The sequence below is a fragment of the Fundulus heteroclitus genome, unplaced genomic scaffold (genome assembly GCF_011125445.2).
Source record: "Fundulus heteroclitus isolate FHET01 unplaced genomic scaffold, MU-UCD_Fhet_4.1 scaffold_100, whole genome shotgun sequence".
In the NCBI taxonomy this organism is placed as follows: Eukaryota; Metazoa; Chordata; class Actinopteri; order Cyprinodontiformes; family Fundulidae; genus Fundulus; species Fundulus heteroclitus.
The window spans coordinates 784,954-808,019 of NW_023396466.1; the positions used below are offsets into that span (position 1 = coordinate 784,954).

General features: G+C 39.7%; 1 protein-coding gene across 5 annotated transcripts in view; it reads right to left on the reverse strand.

Moving 5' to 3' along the window:
- Positions 1-11,595: 11,595 nt before the first annotated feature.
- The window catches only part of ppp2r3a (protein phosphatase 2, regulatory subunit B'', alpha), a 39,259-nt gene continuing 27,788 nt past the window's right edge, over positions 11,596-23,066 (reverse strand). For 3 of the 5 annotated variants that reach the window (XM_036128563.1, XM_036128564.1, XM_036128565.1), the window contains exons 3-12: positions 20,868-20,971; positions 20,659-20,761; positions 20,475-20,549; positions 16,534-16,777; positions 16,406-16,454; positions 16,237-16,326; positions 15,940-16,115; positions 15,721-15,839; positions 15,258-15,364; positions 11,596-14,823 (exon numbers count right to left, since the gene is read on the reverse strand). In XM_036128563.1, coding sequence (XP_035984456.1) covers positions 14,727-14,823; positions 15,258-15,364; positions 15,721-15,839; positions 15,940-16,115; positions 16,237-16,326; positions 16,406-16,454; positions 16,534-16,777; positions 20,475-20,549; positions 20,659-20,761; positions 20,868-20,971 — 1,164 coding nt within the window. In that variant the 3' untranslated portion in view covers positions 11,596-14,726. The remainder of the gene's footprint in view (positions 14,824-15,257; positions 15,365-15,720; positions 15,840-15,939; positions 16,116-16,236; positions 16,327-16,405; positions 16,455-16,533; positions 16,778-20,474; positions 20,550-20,658; positions 20,762-20,867; positions 20,972-23,066) is intronic. The other 2 variants (XR_004928155.1, XR_004928156.1) reach the window with 2 other exon arrangements.

A 23,066-nucleotide genomic window follows, 5' to 3' on the forward strand; every position in this document is an offset into this window, starting at 1 on the left:
TCTATATATTTCTTGAATAAACATTAAGCACAATAAGTTATCCTTTAGATTGTACGTGTGTCAAGTTGACCAAATCTCTGAAGTAGCACCTCCAAAACACAGAAAAGTTTCCTTTTTTTTCCAAGTTTTGAACTGCTGGTTTTATGCCTGACACATTTTAACCTACTGAAAATCCTTTCTTCATGCCACAACTTGGTGATCCATGCATCCTGGAGAAATATTCTACCATAAACAGCAGTGAAGGAAATTCCAATAAAATGACGTTGTTACCAATGGGCAATGGAGATGACTCACTTCCTGTACAGAAACAATTTTTAGATGCAGAAGAGGATATTTCGGTCCCTGAAATAAAAATGGAATTCTAGTATAGTAAAGTGTTATTAACATATGCCTTGTGCAAAACATATAATTCACAAGTTTAGATTAAAGGCGACCTATCGTGCTTTTCAGTTCTTCCTTTTCACATTGAAATCATGCAGTTGTGGGCTATATAAAGTGGAACTGCAAAGCTTTGGTGGGAATTCCTCATTAATTTCCATGTTCTCCCTGTTCTCCCCTGTTCTTGTAAAGCTAATTGTTAAAGAATGTTGACAATCCCTGAGGTAATTATGCAAACGCACAATAAGACCTTTTTTATTTACAGCCACCACCTGAACTACGTTTTTATTTATTTTTTCAATTTTATATTGGATACTTTATAAAAAGAAAGAAAGAAAGAAAACTTAAATGAGCATGGCATTGCTTTATTTTGCATTGACAGAACCAGAAGCACCTTAAAGATCAAGTGCAAAGACATTCGAGTCGTTTTGCCAGTTCATACATACTTGTCTCCAGCGGTAATCCTTGCTGTATTTTCAAGCAAGCGGACTCAGCCAAATACACTCATTGCCCCCGAGTTCTAGATTTCTCTGTGCCGCTGGCAGACATACAAAAACACTCTCACATTCCAGCAACTGCACTAAGAAAACTGTAAAGTCATTGAGTGGGACACTATCCTGGTGAGGATTCAAAGTGAGCGCAGCATAATTTAATAAAACAAGATTTAAGTCAAAAAAGGACTGATATGATGTCAGACAAAACGCTGGTTGTCTTGCAAAGAAACAACTTTCTTTATGTGCACACACATGCTGAAAGTAGAGCCCCCTAGCGGCGGTAACAAAATATTGCAAGAGTCAAACAAAGTGTTGAATTATCAAAAGGATTACAGCTTTATAGTTATAAAAGAAACAACAACAAAAACCCGTTTAAAGTATTTGTGTGTTTCAAAAAATGTTGTTGTTTTTATAAACCATAAAGCAGTTCTTTACAAACGGCAATCCAGGTTTTTAGCTGAATCCTAGCGGTCACTAAACTTAAGGTGCAGCAAAATGAGTGCGTCTTGAATATCTCATTTGGTATGCAACACAAGCAAATTAACTTCTTGCCTTATGTCATGGCACTTACAGTCTTATGCATGCTGCATCATTTCCATGATAACATGTGAAATTTGAAATAAGGAATAAAAGAGCAAATATGTCCTCAGTTTACAACCGAAGGTCCCAAATCCAAATGCCTTGCAGTATAATTCATACCCCTATAACCTTTTCACATGTGGTCAGGTTGCAGCCGCAAAACTTAATGTATTTTGTGTGAGATTTTATGCAAGATTATATTGATTAACCGAGTGTTGCTTAGCTGAAGTGGAAGGGGAATTTTTTATTTAGATGATTTTCACAAAGAAATGACAAGTTTGGTCTGCTTCTTATTTTATTCTGATTGCCCTAAAGGAAATCCAATCTCAGTTTAAACCCAGCGGTTCCATGAAAGCCTCAGAACATTGTTTGATGACATCAGTGAACAAACGGCATCATGAGGACCGTGGAACAAAGCAGACGTGTTGGAGATGAAGTTGTGAAAAAGTAGCAAACAGGATTAGGCATTCAAACAATATCCCGAGCCCTGGGCATCTTGGCCTAGACCCACAGCCGAGGTGGGAGAATCTGCTGACAGGACAACTATTAGTTGTGCGCTCCACAAATCTGGCCTTTATGGAAGAGTGGTGAGAAAAAAGCTAAATTATGGAACAAGGTGCCCAAGTCAAATGTTATCATAACTTTACATTTTGCCCTTCATGCAAACCATAAATCTAATTTTGAATTAGTTGCAAGTGTTGATAATGTTCACAGGTGAGGGGACGATGGTGCAAGACTTAAGGAGGTCGTCCTGTAACCGGTTGCTGGTTTCGAAGCAAACATAGCTGGCGACAAACACAGCTCATCACCGTCAGGGTGGGAATGGATGAATGACTGACTGTAGTGTGAAGCGCTTTGGGGTTGTCAGACTTGATAAAGTGTGATACAAGAACAAGCCATTTACCATCTGTGTGTGCAGAAAAGGGCTGCAAATTTTGTAAGGTAAAACATAGTGGTGTGGGGAGGCTTTTCTTCAGAGGAGACAAGAAGGCTGGTCAGATATCCTGGAAAATATCTTTTTAGATGCTCCAAAACACTTGAGACTGCAAGGACAGTAAGCATACAGCCAGAGCTACAAGGGAGTGGATAAAATGCAAGTGTTGATAATGTTCAAAGACACTATAGAACTGAGCTTGAGGAATACATGATGCATAAAACGGTAGATGTGTAATACTGGTAGAGATACAACCCAAAAGACTTTTTTGCGCTTTTCATTGGTATAAATTTTGAAAACCATCATTATGCTTTCATTTTCCAATTATGCCTTCCTTTGTGTTGGTCTATCACATGAAATCAAAAAGCTTCGAAGGACATGCAGATTTCTGCAAGGCACCACAGAGAAAAGCTGCTTGCTTGTATCCTTGTTGCAAACCCCCGATTTTCTCGCAATTACTAAATAATTGGGACATAATAAACTCAGAAATTGTGGTCATCAAAGTAAAGGTGCTTGTAGTTGAAGGCGATTTTCTCAGCTGACACATATTCATCAAGGGATTTTCTTTTTTTTTTTTCTTTTCTTTTGTGTGTCCAGTCTGGCAACGTGGCAACAAGAATTGTTGTCTTAATGCCAAAGTGAGCCCAAGAGATTTTACTTTCACAAGTGGAGCCTTGCTGCTTTCGCCATAGGTCTCAGCTTGATTTATATATGCAAGAAGCTTTATTAGATTTTATGCTGGGACTATTTCATGTTAAATGGACACTGAAACAGGAAGGTGAAAGAAGAAAAAAAAGGAAGAGAAACAGATGAGAAAATGCCCAAAGGGAGAAAAAGTGAAAGAGAAAGAGGCGAGAAAAGGGAGAGAGCAATATAACATCCTATGAGTCTGCTTCTTCACCTGCAAAGACAGATGTAAAAAGAACAGCAAAACCAACCGATAAAGTATTACAGGTACAAACAACCAACGCCTTGATACCATCACTGAAGAATATACAGTATTTTTTAATACAAATTGTATAAAGTGACAGCTGAGGATAATAATAGGGTTTTTCTGTATAGAAGTTAATCTGTAAGTACCTGTATCCAAGCACCTGTAGGGATTTCAATCAAGGGATTTTGTGACCAACCAACAGCTGTCGCAGTCATTCTGCCTCCTTCAAAATATGAGTTCTATGTTTTGGCAGACCAAAGAGCCTCCATGTAAGGTGCTGCTGTGCACTCTTCCTTGCTGGATAAACAATGTTGTCTGAGTAAAAGGCCTCCCTGAAGGGACAAATAAGACAACCTTGCTCCTTTATCTGAGGGTCATGTGGTAGAGAGAATCTTTATTGAAAACTGTGAGTTTTACATTCAGTGGGAGATAATTTAAAGGACAGAAGGTCCAAAAAAACAATTTCGTTGTGCTCTTGCAGAACACCGTAAAAAATATTTCCAGCAACTAAACGGTGTAGGCTGCTCATGCTTCTGATGGTGCTGTAAGTCCTTTAGCTTCAGCCTAAAGGCCAACTTTACGGTGACGAGTAGCTCTGCTTTGAGTGAAAAATGTAGCCTTTTTCAGCAGTGCCATCGGATATCAGTGTTGTGTCTCACTGCTCAGGGTGACAGTCAGTCAAGGGGTAGCAAAAGCACTTAAATATAGTTACCTGTGTCCCCCGAAGACCTTTCTGTTCTGTCATGCTGACTGGTATTGGCGATGTTACATTCAGCCCGGAGACATAGAGAAAGAAGTGCATTTCTATGCGGGTCATGGGAAATCCAGGAAGACGCTGACGGCAGAAACAGCTGATTGGTCATGTGAGATAAATGTTTGCGATGTCAGAATTCATTCAGCAAATGTGTTTCTATCTCCTCTTTAGAGCATTTAACTCTTTTTCACAAAAGCCAAAAAAAACAAAAACAAAAAAAAAACTCAAGCGAGCCCAAAAACATTTTTACAAAATTGAGGAAGTCATGTCAGATTTTGCCCTTTCCATCAGCATTTTCTAATATGCGCATAAAAAAACATTGATGGAAACACAGCTGGTGTGGAGTTCACACACCCTGTATTGCCCACAGGGGAAAGACTGTGAGACAACATGGCCGCACACCTTAGCATTCCAACAATGCTGAAGTTGGTAGGTGATTTGATCATTCAGATTTGGCCCTACATTAAAGAGCTATTTAGCAGTTTTAATCATTATTAATGTGAAATTATTTACTTCTACCTCAAAATCTAAAATACCCGAACTGGTTAACCGCAAACTTGATAATTTCACAGAGAATAGACAAAAACAATTTGAGATTTATGAAAATTTTACTGGATTAGGTGGAGAGAAGCTCCGACCGTCTCAGTCATTGTATCCCTAGGCTAGACACTTCACCTGCTTTGCCTGTTGACGGTGGTCAGATGATGGCGCCGATGTATAGCAACCTCGCTTCTGTCAGTCTGCCCCAGGGCAGCTGTGGCTATAAATGTAGCTCACCCCCGTCAGTGTGTGAATATGTGCGTGAATGGGTGAATGAAACTGAAAGTAGTGTCGCTATGCAGTCCCCTGGACTTGATAGTGCTATACAAGCAGTGTCTGAAATTAACTTCCTGATTCACTGGCCAAGTTGGCCGGTAGATGTAAAAAAAAAATCAACCGGTCAAGCATATTTTTTACCGGCCTAAATATCAATTGTGACTGACTTCTGCTGAATATCGCCACGTAATCCCGCTTCGTAATTAGCCTGAGCTAAACGTTAGTCGTTAGCTAACGGACATGACGTAGCTGCTGTCGTTCTCGCGTCACATGTGCGAGTGTTCGTGTGCATTTATTGTCATATGAGCTGACAGCAGAGGAACATAAAGAAACATCCACCCAAATGATGACTGAAAAACACAACTTATTTGGTACAAACATTTATTTACTCACAATGGGGCAGCTAGCCCTCTGCAATTTACCCAACAAATGGAATGTGCTCACATTTGCCATCTGGCGAGTGTTAATTTCAGACACTGTATAAAAGTATATACAGTGTTGTTTGGGCAGTAGTATAAAGCTTGGTACTCATCATTACTCTAGACCTTTTGAATTGAGAAAGCTTCCTGGTAGCGAAACGTCTTCAACTACAGAAAACAAGTCCAGTTGCCTTGTTTTTTACTTTTTTTGGAATGACCATGACCTGGATGACTCAGAATCTTCACCAGCATATAAAAGTATAAGCCATTTCCTTGACACTGGGGCTTTTAAACATTGTTCACATAAGCATTATTGGTCCGCCTTTCTTTTAGCAGATAATTTAGAGCAATTTGCATGTGCTATGGTTTATCAATATAGTCTATTGGTATTTCTCTCCCCATTCCTTTTTGTTTTGTCTATTTTTTTTTCATTTGTCTCCAGTATTTCCGTGAAATGCTGACTGTGGTGTGACGACGTACTGTTTATACTTGTGGTTCAGTGGAGGAGGAGATGTCAACCTTGTGCTCGGTCCACTCATCGCCCTTTCGTCAGTGCTGAGTAGTACGCGTCAAACCAAGCCAAGGCCGTTTGGTGAAGTCCCGTGGACTTTAAAAGTCAAATATGGATTGCAAATAGGCCTAAAACAGTTAAATACAGGATCCATGCATTAAAGCAGTACTTGTGTTGTGTTACATTGGGCCTCTTGCATGCTTCAATGATTAATGCACAGAAAAAGCAGGTTAAATACAAATGCAGGTCACACTTTTCAGATGTTATCACAAAAGAATGGACAACTTCTCCACCTTCCATTAGTATGCAGTGGTATACTACTTTGTGTTGTGTTACCATATAAAATCCTACTGATAACATTGAACTTTGTGGTTTGATGTGTCAAAGTGGGTGGGGGAAAAAATTCAAGGGTTGTGGGCAGTTCAAAGCACAGTAGGTGGCTTTACAGTAGGTGTGGGTTTTCTTTCTTTTTTTTATTTAATTGGCAACAGGTGCAGTTTTTTGTGTGTCACTCCTGTATGTCAAGACTCACCAGTGAAATCTAGTTTACATTTTTCTTTGCAGTCTCATCATCCTAATTCTGCAGAACTACATAAAAAAAAGGGAGGCGTGGATTAACAGAAAATGACGGGACGAGCTCGAAGAGGCGCGTTCTGCTGGAGAGAAGTGAATTGCGCAATAAGGGCTGTAACACAATATCAAAAACATGTTCCCAGGATTTTGCCAACAAAATGGAAAGTTTTTTCCATTTTGTTGGTCAGTCTGCCAAATTAAGCTTGTACGCTTTTAAATTGACTAAGTGCGCTAACGATGCGAGCAACCTTGGGAGACACGTTTAAAGAAGGCCAGTCAGATTAGTTGAACTGCGGACGAGGAAAGATTGGAAGGAACAGACCTTGGAGCAGCCGTGCAGCCATTTCCCCTCATATCTGAGGGCCAGGCTTCCACGACTACCAGATGTTTACCACCATCCCAGCTGTTTCCTTACTCTCTCTTTCTTTCTATTCATCTATGATCAAAATGATTTTCTCCCCCCGTTTCTGAGAGCCTTTAAACCTCACTGTCTCTATAATCATCCGCTCTCAGCTCTCCAGAGGTCTTTGAAGTAGGCGGAATGTCTCCAGCCATATGATGATATATGCACTGTACGCTCCTGGAGCAGACAGAGCAAAAAAAAAAAAAAAAAAAAAAGAGAAAGTGGGAAAATGCTGCTATTGCCACAGTGCGGTTTTCCAAATGTTAATTATGTCTTGCTTAACTTTTACATCTGACACGTGTGTCTTTTTATTTACGAATTTGTCTGCATCTGTTATGTCTAAGCGTGCATGTGTGCTTGGCTGCATTCATGGACGCAGGGAGACAGACAGCAGAGGTCGTCTGGAAGCACAGAGGCATCGGGCAGAAGGTGGAGGAGCATGCATCCATTTCTGTGTGTGTGTGTGTGTGTGTGTAAGCCACTTCCTCCCACGTGTAAGTGGATGGAATTCCCTTCATCGCGGGTTCAAAAGAGTTAATGCAAATCTTTACCCACACCAACAAGAGCAGACCTGCCTTTCTTCGTCCTGTCTCCCTCTTTCTCGCTGTCTTTGTCTCTTTTTTCAATCCCATTCCACCGTTCCAAAAGCTCTTGGTTTTTGTCTGTTTTGTGTTGTTTGTTGAGTACTGCAACAAAAAAAAAAAAGCTGATTCAGGACATCAAACGTGTCGTCTGTTTCTGCCCGGTATGTGTTTTAACCTGTCTAGTTCACGTGACAAAGTCCTTATCCTGCATAACTGAATTGAGAAACAAACAAATGATGGTAAAAAATAATTAAAGCAGTTCACTTTCAGTGTGACCACTCGTCGAATGTGCATGTAGCCAGGAGGCAGCACTGCTTGCACTTTTGGCAAACAGTGAAATAACAAAAGGCTTGGTCAAATAAGTCAAATATGTCAAATCTGTCTCAAATCTTTCCTCGGTCCTGGGTCGTGCTGCATGTTTACCGGTTTTCAGAGCTCTATATGAAACCGGGCCAAGGGAGCTACAGTTTAGGGGCAGTGGATTATGTCCCTTATGTCTTTTTATTAAAGATTATCACATTAATTTTTACTGCCAATGATGCATGTGCAAAATTTCACTTTGTTTGGGGCAGTGTTCAGCACTAGCAAAAGGTAATGTATTAGGAATAGAGGACAGAACTCAATGAAAACAAATATTTTACTGCATGGCCTTTGGTGCTCCTAAATTACCTGACTGTGATAGTGTTCACAACCTTCAACTAATATTTTATTGGGGCATTCTTTTTTTAGTTTCAGTATTCAATACTTACTTGGTCGCAGTCCTTCAGCATCACACATCTTGACCTGTTAATACCTGACCACAGTACCCAATGCAAAAGTTCCCTATCACATTGTGGGGACATATATTGTGCATGACCCTCAGAAGACCCTTCCTTGTTTGTGCCCAATGTAGGTTTTGATTCTCAGTAGGCTACTCCAAAACCTTAATTCTCTGGGGAGCGATTCTTTTAACTGGGGGTTTTGGACATATGTGTGAACTCACTGGGATGCTGATTTTCACCTGAAAGCTTTGAATGAAAACTGCTTGGTGTTTGCAGTGTTCATAATTTCATAAATCATGAAAAAAAAAAACAGTTTCACATAAAAGAAAGTAGCCCTACAGCAGAAGACTACCAGCGCAATATTGCACAGGGGTAAATGTGTTTTTCTTTTCTTTTTTTTTTCTTCAAAATAATATAACTCTTAAAACTGTAGCCCAGGTTTGGGTTTCATTATGCATTGTGCAAACATCTATAGAATACAGGAAAATACTTTATTTAAATTCCTGCAGTTCCTTCTGTCTTGTGCAGTCTCCGAAAAGCCTCTCCCTCTATTTTTCATATTACCCTTTCATCAGTTTTTTTCCAGAGCTTTTTTTGTACTCCTTTCCTGACTGATACATTTGGACTGAGGATGCAAATGAGTTAATGTCTTCCTTCAAACTTTGTTTTAGGTCAATCTGATCGGCTAAAGTTGAGGTTAGGTGGTGAATAGAGAAGGCTGGATCCTAAAATGGCATGAGAGGTAGTAAACTAAGTGCTATTTAATGGTGTACACAGTTATACAACCAGATTATTTAACCCTTTTACTGGATTGACAAATGTATTTGCTCTTCAATGGATTTTTTTGGTTATATTTGCCACATTAAAGATGGAAAGTTCTAAAAGTATTTTTCATGGTGGAATTTTGTTCTTCTAACAAGGGCAGTGTGCTTTTGAGATTTATTATTGTTTTCAATAAAAGACAAAAGAAAAAATAAAATAGATGGACTGATGTGCTTTTATGATTTTCCAAGGCTCATAATCACTATCTTTCATTGTAAAGTAGATTAACATTTTAGCACATTTTGTACAATACAATATAATTAAATTGGTGTGAAATCAAAATACATGTGACCTGCAGATTGGACAAAAAAAAAAACACTACTATTATTGTTTACAGCAGATACATTTCACTGCATGATTCTTCTTACAGAAAAGGACGTTAAAAACTTCACTGTGGTTAGTGCTGTTGAGGATAAAATCAAATAATTTTCCCGGAGTAGAACTTCTATAGTGTTGACTCTATCATCAGCAGTCCACAGTGTCTTTAATGGTACCAGCCACTTTGATATGCTTTTCTTTTATCAAACCAGCCGGTGTCTGGCATTCATCAGGGACGATTGTTAGAATCAAAAAACTTTCTGCGACTGAGTCACTTGGTTGAATCATTTCCAGTTGTTGCTCGTTCCAGAACTTTTCCAGACAGCTGAATCCAAACCTCATGTCTCTTGTATCACTGATATGTACAGAACAAGGTCAATCCTCGGCCTTCTCAGGGAGCCTACGCTAGCCAAGTGTATCCTTCTGTCTCCCTTGCTCTTTTCTTGATTTGATGAATTGATTCCAGTTGTTTCATTGCCCTTTTTCAGTAATTTCCCAGACAGTTTATGCAAAGCTCAAGTTCAGCCTCTATCTGTGCTTGCTCTCTCCTTGCCAACATAGTCATGTGTTCCTTCTTACAGATTACCTTTCCTACATGACATCACAGTGGGGTGAAATCACTTAATCACGTCGGCGTACGGCGGGTGGGTGCTGGCAATCATGTCAGTGGAACGCCTGTGACTCCAGGAGGTGGTACAGAGATCTGGCTGGTTAATTGTTTTATCACTGACATTTGTGGGAAAACAAGCACGGGTGCCATTTTTAAACAATGAGCAGTCAACTCTGGCATTCAAATGGGAGGCAAATTGCTCGTGTGCAAATCACAGCATGGCGGCATGCCAGCTATTACAGCATTGTTGGAACAATTGTTGCTTTCAGAACAATAAGCCCTCAGAAGATAATCCTGCTTCCAGTCACCCTGAGGGATAAGCCTAATTAAACGCATTACTCTGTTTCCACCAGATGGCTTTACTGCCATCTAGTGGAAAAGCTTCAAACTACAACCAAATCTACAATTCATATATATATATATATATATATATATATATATATATATATATATATATATATATATATATATATATATATATATATATATATGTGTGTGTGTGCAAAAAGAATTTTTGCCCACTAATCTTTGCGTGATTGTTTTAATTCAGCCACATAGGAGGATTTTATAGCATGACAATCAGTTTAAAGTCATTCTACAGCAGGGGTGTCAAACTTATTTCTATATGGGGCCAATTTGGCGCCATGAAGTCATTAAAAGGGCCGATTGCACATATATAGATGAGACTTTTCATTACATAATTTCATTCCAGTTCACATAGAAATATAAAAAATGCACAGTAACATAAAAGTAGCGCCTTAGGCCCAGTTTATCTGCAAAGAAAGTTGATATTGGTTACACTTACAGGAGGCACAGTTTTAGCCACTTTATACACTTTAAAGAGATATATGCCTCTACCTTATGACACGATATGCCTTTTTTTTTGGCTCTTGAGGGCCGGATAATTTAACGCGACGGGCCGGGACCTGTGTTCTACAGCATCTCTGGACAATTGTGTTGAAATGTTTACCAGCCACCCCCCCCCCCCCAAAAAAAAATAGCATTTTGTTTTGCTTTGTTATATGCAGACATGTTAGTGTGCTCTGGATCATCTTGTTGACTAATCCGGGTGCACCAAAGCTTAAGGTTATATACTGGTGGCTGCTCTTTCTTTTTCGGGATTTTATGTCAGAGAGCAGAATTCATTTTTCTGACAATCACAGAAATTAGTCCAGGTCTTAAAACAACAAAGCTGCCCTAGAGCACCATATTACCACCACCACTGTTTCACTTTTGGTATGTTTTTTTTTTCTCAGAAATTCTTTATTTTTACTCACACCTTTTTCCTTTGTATCAACAGTTCACAGATTTGTGTCTCTTATTAACTAGTGACCCAGAAGAACTGACCATAACTGAGGCAAATGAGACCTGCGGTGCTTTTAATATTGTTCTGGGTTGCTGGAGTCATTGTGGTAGGGCAACTACTTCTGGCAAGGTTTACCACTGTTCCATGCTTTCTGCATTTGTGTTTAATGGCTTTTAATGTCCTTCGCTAGAGCTCCGATGCTTTACAAATGGTTTTTGCAATAATTTCCAGGTTGGAAGGTGTCACTGAGTCAATTCTTTCCTTAGAGCAGGACAAGATGTGCTGCTTCTTGTCATTTCTTTAACCCACTTCATGCTGTCAGACAGGTTCCATTTAAGTGATTTCTTGATTTAGTGGTTGAGTGTGCATGTGTGGGTGTGTGAAGAAAACATCCAATTGTACAAGAAGGAATAATGGCGCAGCTTTATTGAAAATGTATTAACCTTAAATTTCAGATAGAGACAGCATAAGAAAAGGGAAAGAAAGTCAGCAAATAACAAAGCAAGGAGGAACAAAACCATGCCAACACAATTTACAACAATGAACATCCTCCTCGTGTCTTCTCTGTACAATAGGAAGAATATCACAATAAAAGTCCTTCCTGCATCTCTCTCTACAGAGACATAATGCTAAAATCCTGCATGGCTTCTCTCGTTTTGTGATTGGTTACATTTAAGCACCGGGGCACATTGCATAGAACAGCAAAGTTAAGTAAAACGACTCACTTCTTTTTAGATACAGAGAGTGAGTATGCGTCTGAGAGTTAACGCTTTAAAGGTTTCCGTTTGTGTGGTTGTCAGAATGGGAAAAAGGAGGATTTCATCTACTTCTAGTGATAAAAATCCACAAATCTAGCACACTAACAAACACACATCTACCATAATTTACCCCCCCCTCCCAAGCCACACAGTGGCACAACAATACAAATCATGACACGTCATAAAATAATCAGGTTTATCATAGCTCGAAGGGCATAATGGCTTATATTATAACAGCTGTTAAAGTACAGTTTGATACAGAAGACAGACTTACAATTGGTATAAAGCAGAATTACAGAGTTTAAGGTAGATGCTGTAAATCTTTACAACCCTATCAATATAGACTGTGTACAACAAGAGGACACATGTAGCAGTTAATCTGAGGCAACAAGACCAGATCTGTTCCTAATTAAGGAATTTAAAACCTGTGCAGTGTAAACCTATTCAGCACAGCCTTAATGACAACACCAAACAAGCATTCCTAAAACACACTCCCCTAAGCGATGTCTAAGCCAACACAAGCTGCCAGCTCGGGTAGACACAGGCACTTGTCCCTGTGAGCGCAGCATAGTAAATCCTGCCATTTAAAGGAATAGCTTGAAATTTTTAAGGAGGCAATATCGTCGTCATTTAGTATAAATATGGATTAGTTGGTCTCTGAGGCCAAAGGTACTGGCTAGTCCAAGAAGGGCTAAGACCAAAGCGGAATGCTGTGGTCTTAGATTGAAGAATTATTTATAATCACAGGTACTGATTAGTGCCACTAATGAACAATAAATGTAGTAAATAATTTCACCCCCCCCCCCCCAAAATATTTATTCATGCTGCTGCGACATGAACTGAGTTTGAACTTTCCGTGAAGTGCTGTAGGGAAGGGAGACTAAAGATGAACCTACATCAAACTGGGATCATTGGCTGTGCACGTGATGGGGAGGGCTTTGCTTGCCACACCCCTGCCCCACTTAATGGTTTACTTTTATACCAGGCAGTTACTTTGACCAGAAAAGCCCTAACAAGTTTAGCTCCCAAACTGTGCTTCATTCAGTAAGAAAATAGCCAACATGTCACCTGTTACATAGCCTTTGGCACTAAACTTGTTTTAGATCCTCTAAATCCAAGTTGGTGTTGTTCTGTCTCAGACTAGCCAACAGCTTCAGCGTCCAGTTTCAACTAATCTCGATATTTACTAAATGATGACCCCAGGAAAGTTGCTGACATTACTTTAGCTGCATATAAACTCTATAAAAGCGCACTTCAAAAATCCTAAACTATCCCTTTAAAAAGAAAATTAAAAATTCTAAAACAAAAAAAACATCAGTATAATGAAGTTTGAGTTATTGGGAGAAGGTGTCAGAAAAGCTGTGAAACATTGTGTGTATGTCTATAAGGGAAAAGACACTAACAAACGAGTGTAGGCTTCTAATGTAATAAGATCTAGGCAGAAATGTCTAAAAAGGACTGAATGTTTAGAATGAACTAACCTCATAATTGCAACTGCAGCGTGTTAATATGAGGCTTCATAATGCGACTCATTTTATGTGTGTGGAACAGTGACGATGCACATTGATGTTTTCTATCTATGTAACTTACACCATCTGGATGAAATATGTTTAACAAACGGACAGCTGTTCAACATGGTGGATGGATAAAAAAAAAAATCCTTCGTTTATTTTACCCTTCAACCCATTTTAACACCAACTAAAGCAGGGCCGTGCCTGTCCGCGACGACGGGAGACCTTCGTTGTTTTTTTGCTCGTTAGATCTAGCATAGTAGAGATAAAAAAAAAAAGTGTAAAAATAAAGAAAGGAAGCTGAATGAGACCAGCAGGAGGGAGGAACACGCAGATCCTAAAATAAAACACTGTTTGCATTATCACAGAGGTTACATGTGGAAATGTTTGGACAACCCTACCAGAGAGTTTGACATGACTGGCAGCATGCTTCCTTTTTCATGTGCGTCCTTTTCCTCGACGTCATCTCAAACGCAGGGCTTGAACGCTGCAGTCCACGACTTCAAACGGGGGGGGGGGGGGACTCCCGGTGAAAGGGCAGCACCGACCATCAGAAGGACATGCATGCAGTAGCGCATAGTGGCCTCAGAGAGGAGGTGCTGATGTGAATGCCCCCAAACTGTTACACGACCCCTCCCTGAGGGGACTTGGGTATTAACAACTTCCTTTACCAGAAATGCAGTGACAAGCTGCACAAACAGCATGTTCCTGAGGGCCGGGGTCTGTGTGTACGTCGCAGGGAGGAGAGAACGGCAGAACCTCGGTGGCAGTGGCTTTAATAACTTTAAAGAGCTCTCAGCTAGAAGTCCCTCTGTGTCAGTCTACCTTTGGCATAGCAACATTAAAATCTTTAAAAAAAAAAAGAAGAAGAAAAAAGATTGTCTTTTAGCGTGATTGTCAGTAAAGAATTCACAAAGAAAGTATTGTTGTTTTTTTTTTACATTTAAGTAGTTTTCTCCCATCCTCCCATGAGCTTATCAAGCAGTTTTTTTTTTTCCCTCCACCCTCACTGTCCGTCTTCTTCTCAAACGGATCGAAGAGCAGCGCGGCGGTATTGTCTATGTGTGTGAATGCATAACTGCATCACATACACACCACAAAATAGAAGTGTACGCACACAAACACACTCAAAAACTCCATCCTGATGAGAGTCACCGGCAGCCGCGCAGTGTTGAATGAGCCTGGCAGGATGTCCTTTTCCCCCCCCTGGATCCTGTGTGTCACCCACACCCAGGAGCCCAGCGATTCCATGTAAGGAGGTTTATGCTGACAGGTCGGATATGACCAGTTTCTCCATTTTATTCCCAATCTCTCCCGGTACATGAAGTTCCTCACATTCATAGTCATCATCGAATGTCCTGAAAAAAAAAAAAAATTATATAATAAGAATGGTTAAAAAAAATTCTGTTGTCTTTACAAATAATCCACTTTTTAAAAAATAAGTTGTTAAAACGAACAATGCTTGGGAAGACGTCATATTCCTTTAAAACTCTCCCATTTTGTCACTTTACAACCAGGTACATTTATTTATTTTATTCCTCATCTGTCTAAAGCACCTTATTCCCCAGATTTATTTTTTTGTCCCCATCATGGCTTATGTCAAACTGCAAACTGTAATTCTTGTGGTTTTCTTACCTCCCTTTACACTTACGCAATACTTCGTGTCGGTCTCTCACATAAAATCCCATTCAAATAAATGAAAGTTTGTGGTTTTATGTGACAAAACGTGACAAAGTTTAAGGTGTGTGAATTATTTGGAAAGGTACTGTGTAATAAATGCACTAGTGTGTACCCTTCATGAAGCTGTTCATTCGCAGTCTCCTCCGCTACCAGTATCTCATACTCTTCTGCAGCATATTTATCCCAGTCAGATGGCTCTGGACCTTCACTGTCAAAGTCCTGAAACACAATTTTTTTTATCTTTTACAACCACATAAATAAATACAGCTCGAGTATTTCATAGATTCATGCAAAAGTATATACTAAACACACATCAAAGGGATTTATCACGAATGAAAATTCAGCAATCTATTATTTACAGATGGAAACATGAATCCTGCTGTCAGAAAAGTTTGAATAAAATTATAATCCTCTTAAGTAAAACTTGCTCCTTCAGATGTGAAGGGTATTTTTAATGATTTGTCTAAATTGTTTCTAAATATTTTAATAATTATTCAGATTTTTTTTTTTTTTTTATCTCTCTCTCCTGGAATTGATTTGAAATCCCGTTACACTCAAGAAATGCGGATTGGCACCTTTTGCACTGCAAACGGATCTCTCTGCTCGTGGTCCAGGTATTTCTCCAGATTAAAGAAGGTGTCAAAGAATATGTGGGCCATCCGGCAGCGCTTCAGGTCACTCAGGGTTATTTTACCTGCAGGAGATTTATGCATTTGTGTGTTTAATTCTAGCAGAGGTGCAAAAACAGAGTTGGTGTGTGACTCTAAAATGAAGGCAGTTAAAAGATATTTAACCTGGATTCTCAGGCTTGACCAAGTCAAGCATCTGGCAGAGCAAATCCTGGAAGGGCAGAGGTTCGATGCCCATCCTCTCCATCCTCTCACACTGCTCTTCATAAAAGTATTCCAACTCAAACATGGACAGGACGCCGTCGCCATCGACGTCCATGCAGCGGAACCAGTACTCTATGCTGCGGAGGCAAATGGGAAATGAACACAGTCAGTAGGCTGTGGATGTTCACATTTCTGAGCACGGCAGAAAACTTTAAAACAGATGGTCAGTCACAGACATCTGAGCAGCTGTGCAATTACCTGGTCGGGTTTTTCTTGTCTTCCTCAGATAAGAGGAACCAGACAAACTCAGCGTAGCTCATCCTGCCTTCTCTCTGCACGGCGTTACCCCTGGAGACAAAACAGACTGTCTGCATCCAGCGCCTCGTTCAGAGGGAAGTTATCAGCTCCTCCGTGTGTTTTCACTCACCGGGTAACAGCGCCGGAAAACAACCTGTCGATGATTCTGTTTGAGGATGCTGTCGGGAACAAGAAGGATGAAAAAGCATGAACAAATGTAATGAGGAAATGCTGTGTTGAAGTTTGCGTCGTCCTTACTGTGCTCGTTGTATCTTGCCAGGTCCTTGGGATCGATGTAGAGATCGTGGTCGGTGTCCAGCTCCCAGAACTTGCAGTAGATGACGTAGAAGTGTTCGTAGGAGAAGTAGTCAGTGATCTGGTTGATGTCGTCCTCTTCTTCCAGGAGGGCCAGGGTCTGCAGGAAGTTGCTCCTGCGCAGCTCCGTCATGGTGACGCGGCCCGTCCAGGAGCGGTTCACCACATAGAATATCCGCTGGATCACCTGTTTTGACCACACAGGAAAGATTAATTCATCCACTGGAAACTACGACGAGAAGTAGTCATGCATTTTTGTAAAATGATTGTAAAAAGTGCTAAAAATTGACAGTTTATCAAACTTATTGTAGCTCATCAATTTTCAGGCCCTTTTAGATTTAGATTTTGTTGCCGATACAAGATTGTTGGCTAAATAAACTCACTATCCATCGTTTAATAGCTTGTTAACACAAACAGCGAATCAGCCATTTACCCTGCAGCAAGGTAATACATTAGGTGTCTAGGTGTGGTAAAGCTGGCTTGCTAAAGTTCAAACTGAGCATCAGGGTGGAGATCAAAAGCCGATTTAAGAGATTTAACTGAAACTGCTGATCTACTGGGATTTTGTCACACAGCCACCTCTCAGAAAAACAGGGAATGGTCCAACAAGAGAACATAGCCAGTGAGCAGCAGCTATGAAAATGACAGGGAGGCAAAAGTAGCTCAAACAAATGTCTGTCGCAACAAAGGTTTGCAGAATATCTTCTATATGCACAACACAGAAAACCCTGAAGCAGATGGGCTACAGCAGCAGAAGACCACACCTGGTGTGTCAGCTGACAGCTAAACGCAGGAATCTAAGGCTACCAAAACTAGGCAGCATTAGATTGGAAATCTCAATTTCAACAGCAATATTAAGATGGTAGGATCAGAATGTGATGTAAACAATACGAAAGCATGAATCCGGTTCCGGGTGTGGAGTGGAGGATATCAACTGCAAATATTTTTTAACAGAACCTTATCTAAAAAATCTTGAACTATCCCCATGACACACCCCTTGGCATTGATGTCCTTTTTTAACTTATTTTTTCACTTTAGTAGCAGTGAGTAGTGAGTAGTAGTAGTAGTGAGTAGTAATAAGATACTGTATATATGCAGCCCAAATAATACCAGAAGATTCTGTTTATCCACAGCTCATTTGGTATATTTTTAACTTGGGCCTACAGCTTCTAGTTTTATGTCAGTTTGCAGCAGAAACAGATCACAGATTATCACAATGACAAGTGGAGAAACCACAGAAATGTCAAGCATCCTCATAAATCTTGACCAAGACAAAAAAAAATTGCTAAAGATTGTGAGGTTACTTAAAATATGATTCCCACTACACTTTGGACAGCAGATCAGTTCACTGTGTAAGCCAAGGGATTCAGGTCACACTTAGTTCAAAAGAGTGGGTCAGCAACCATTTCCTGGTAAATCAACCCCCCCCCCCCCCCCCCCCCCCCCCCCCCCAAAAGCTGCTAATGACTCACACAGTAGTGTATCAGCTGACCTACACTGCACTGGAAGGGTCTTAAAAAGGACATGTAGCGGGCCAGGGTCTCAGCTGCAAATGGGAGCGCGGGCAGCGTTGTTTCCGTGATGTCACGGTACACTGACGCAGTCGAGCATCTCTGCACCTCGGTGCAGCAAAACCTCGATATCAGTGGCACGTGTTGCAGCTGCCCTGGTTTACATTGATGAGTGCACTCCTTCTAATGTTACACATTGCTTTGCTGGCAACCAAAGACAAGCTTACAGGTAATAAAAACTTAATTCATTGGATTTTATAAAGATGCATTAACACCCCAATGTCATAATTTAGAGTAATATCGTTAAATTACCTAGTAATTGACACTATCAGAACCATATAGTGTTCTAAAAATGTATACAGTATACAATTCTTGAAATAATTACACAGCTGGCCACATTTTTAGCAACCTTGGTAAGGATGTGTAAAGAGCCTTAAAATCAATGTTTAATTGATGTAGGATAATTTCTCACACAAAAAATTTGATAAATCCAACCTAATTTAATGTAAATCTAATTATTTAGTGCGGGCGAAAGTCCACTGTCAAGAAATATTAGTTTTAAGCAAAATTACCAGTGGGATAACAACTGACATGCTGTTTTGTTCAGGATGAACAAATGCTTGACTTACTAATTGCAAAAATGCTTCCTAAACATTTCTCCAATGATAATTCCAAACTCAACTCTCAGGGAGTTTGAGTCTTTTATGCTGATATTGAAACATAAAGGATGAAAGTGCAGTATGGGAAATACTTCTACCATGGACAGGCTTTACATATGGAACCAAAAAAAAAATGCAACAGAGGGATTAAGTGGGTCAGAAAATGGATGGATGGATATTATTATTTCCATATTTACATTTTGTTTTTCCATCATTATATAGACCAGGGGTGTCAAACTCATTTTGGTTGAGGGGCCGCATACAGCTTAATCTGATCTCAAGAGGGCCACACGAGTTAACTCATTGCAAGATTAAATAGAACTAATAAATGTGGACTTGTTGATTTTTATATTAAGTTAATTTCACTTTTACACAATATATTATGAATAACCTCAGCATTTTTAAGAAAAGTATGTGCAATTTCAACAATACTTTTACTCAGTTAAACATTTACTTGTGCATTATGCATAAAAAGTGATCACAGTGATTATACACTGTTGAAAAACATTTAATCACATTTTTTGGAACTTAAAAACACTGTCCTGCATGACAAAATACATCAAACAGATAAAAATTAAGAAATGATTTGAATTTTTCCACACCTGAAGCTTAATCTGCTAATTAAAACACAGCGCCCCTCGTGGACAATATAGGAACTGCATATTTTCAATTAAACAAATTAAACAAAGTACATGTTTTTTTCAATAATTGTTTTATCATTCTCTTCCTTTTATCTTGTCCACTTGTGAAAGTCAAATCTGATGAGCTCTTTGTGGCATCTTATTGCCACATTGCCAGACAGGACACTGGGGAAGATAATGCATTTAGCCACAGGGCCGGACTAAATAGTTCGGCGGGCCGGATCCGGCCCGCGGGCCGTATGTTTGACACCCCTGATATAGACCAAGAAATTGCTGAAATCCAATACTTGAAAACAAAGACATTTCCAGACTGCGTAGTAGCCTTGTGTTCAGGATACTAGAAATTCTTTCTCATCTAATCCCTCATTATATTATCTCATTCGACCTCATTGTGACTATTAATATTCAGCTCAGTATGGGTAGCTGTGTAGCCATAACACACAGAAAGTTTTACTTTAAAGCGGAAATATCATGCTTTTAAATGCATTCCTTTTCACATTTAAATCATTCAGCTGTGGTCTATATAAACTGGAACTGCAATGCTTTAGTCTGAATTACTTGTTATTGTTGCCCTACAGCCCGTCTTTTACCCCTGTTCTGATGTGCATCTGAGAGCAACTCATTGTGGTGCGGTCTCTTTAAATCAATGATCGGACATTTTTGTAGTATTATGGAGGTATGGTATAAACACCAGGTGACTTGTAGCTTCGGCATCCTTCAATTTGGACTACAAAAAAAAAGAAATCACTCAGAGATATCAAAATTGCCGATTTGCGAAATTGGTAAGCTGGAAGTCCATGACCTTGTTTAGCAGTTCTGCTAAACAAGTGATGTAATAAAAAAAAAATAAAAAACATACTAGAAAACAGAGAAAACTGAACGGCTTGAAAATTATGACCCAACCGGAATATAAAGATATCTACGCAGCTCCAGAAGAAACTAAAAAAACCTAAAGGGCTAAACAAAAGTGGGCTTTGCATGATATGTCCCCTTTTAAAAAAAACTACGTACCAGAACACACAATCTAAATAACTCATAAGAAGGACTACTCTTCATTCATTGTGGTTGTGTACCGTAGTTATGTAGCGTGAGTGGAATTCAGGTGCATCCTTCAAAAACGTGAGCCCAGGGTGTGTGTCCACAATGTCCTGTTAGACAATGACAAACAATTGGAGAAAGAAAATGATATTTCACGCATTAAACATACAAACAACAGCACAATCCTATGTAACAATCAAGAGTTGAGACAATACCTACCTGGAGTAGAGGAATGAAGTCTTCCTGTTCCAAATGGTTAAACCCAGGTTTAGCTAACAGGTAAATAAACCTCGATGAATCATCATGACAACTGTGCAACAACCTGCAGAAGAGCAGAGGGGGAACATATTACGGAGATTTAGTTTCCGAACCTGACGTGTTGAAATGTTGTGGAGGATTCTGATAAAATTAAAACTGGGCATTCTTACTTCCTCCATGTTGCAACAAATGAGTGAACTGAAACAAAGCCCGTCCTCTCACCACCTGCAGCGTAGAACATGGGAGCCTTCCAGTATAGCGGACACCCACACACCTGAATAGCAACATAGACAAACCAACCACTTTTGTACAACAAGAAAACACCATTTGTTGGCAGGAAAGTAATACAAATAGCAAAAAATTAGAATAAAAGTTGTGCATAATTGTGAAGTAGAAGGAATGCAATACATGATATTGGCATTATTATAAATTAAACCTATTGCTGCAGTAAAACCTACAAGATGCTTTCTCTACCATGTTTCAGTGTGGAAATGTGTTCAAGGTGAGGTACAATCTTAAGATTTCTAAAACTCACATTGCTGTAAGTCTAAAAGTTTAACTTTGTTCTCAAATAAACAACACACCTTTCACATATTTGCAGTGTCTCCTGCATTGCTTGGTGCAAAGTTTTAATGCAAAAAAAAAAGTTTGAATGCGACTTCTTGTGGGTTTCCTTCACCAATTATTTTCCTCTTGCCACTCATCCAACAAGGTTCAATTTGTGGATTGCTCAAATAATCCACCTGAGCGGTGCATCATTGCAGGTCCTCCAGATATCTGGATGCTGCTTTGGGTAACACTCTCACTACCTAGACAGTTGAATCAAGTCTAATGGGTATGACATTATTCTATACACATTTAATTTTCATTATGAATAATGTTCCTTGATATGTTCAAATTTCAGATACAATTTTATTTTTACCTAACTCTGATTTAACTCCCTCTGCAGCTTTATCCCTAAGCTATCTGCTTTGTTCTTTTGGTCTTCAAATGCACAACTCACTTTACAAATTTCTGTTTGCAAAACATTTTTGGAAAAGATGTATTCTTTTCCTTAAGACTAAAGCCCCAGGTCCACTTGCTTGGTTTGGCCGCTCATCACTTGGCTACGCCCTCTTGAGAGTGTTTCAGGAGCAGTTTTTCTCAAGGCCAGCCCAGGTTCCTCCAGTCCTACTCAACAGCAGGGTCAAACTGAGGGGACCCGAGCAGAGTTTTGAGTCAACACACTGCTTTTCACTGATCGGCCAAGGGGCGAGGCGAAATTAAACGTTTTTTTTCTAAAGGAGGTCCAGAAAAACCGAAGAACAACAACATTAATTTTAGGGACCACTATGAACGGAGAGGAGTCAAAGCAAAATATAATTTTACTATTTGCAAACCATGAACCATGCCTGATAGAAAAAAAGAAAAGAAAAACAGCCTTTTCTAATTTTACACTGAATGCTGTTAAGTTTTGTCTCTGTGTCCATCCATCCACCTCATGCGGTAGAAGGACGTTGCTGTCTGCCTTTTAGACAGAGAACTGCCGGGGGGAGCAGCCGGGTGCTTTTGCAGTGGTGCCCACAGAAAGCAGCTCGTACTCAGGGAACACCTAAAAGCTCTACCCGCTGACAGCTAGCCGCAGCTGTGGAGTCAGCACTAAATTAAGCCCATAAAAATAATTTCACTGTGGTTAAAAATCTTTTGCACCAACAGGTTCTTGTCTCTCCCTCCATAGCTGAGGCAAAAAATCTCATAAAGCTGTAAATTTTAACTCCGTGAGGCAAACTTTGGAGCTCCTCTCCTTTCTCTGCTTCTGTCTCTCTCTCTCTCTCCCTCTCTCTCTCTCACACACACACACACACACACACACACACACACACACACACACACACACACACACACACACACACACACACACACACTGAGAACTGTTGAGACCATCTGCCTGCAACTGACTGACAGCAGAGGAGCTGTGCGTTATTTTATTATTAGTTTAAGCTGATGTGTGATCTGGATATTTATCCCGGTGGATTACTTTATCCTTAAATCTAATGGTGCGCTAAATGAATTACAAACGACCAAGAAGCACGCTCTGGTGTACAGTCACCCGCTGGTATGACTTCTGTGAACAATAACAGCAACTGATAACTTTTGCAACGGTGCTCGTCCAGTGTTCGCTAACAAACAAACTAGCCGTTTCTGTCAGGAGGACAGAGTAGTTGCTGGACTAAACTAATATAATAATATAATATAATATAATATAATATAATATAATATAATATAATATAATATAATATAATATAATATAATGCCAAAATAGCCCCACTCTCTCATTAACTTTCTCCACCTGCTAAAAGCTACACCGATGTAGACTCTTGTTTTCTCCT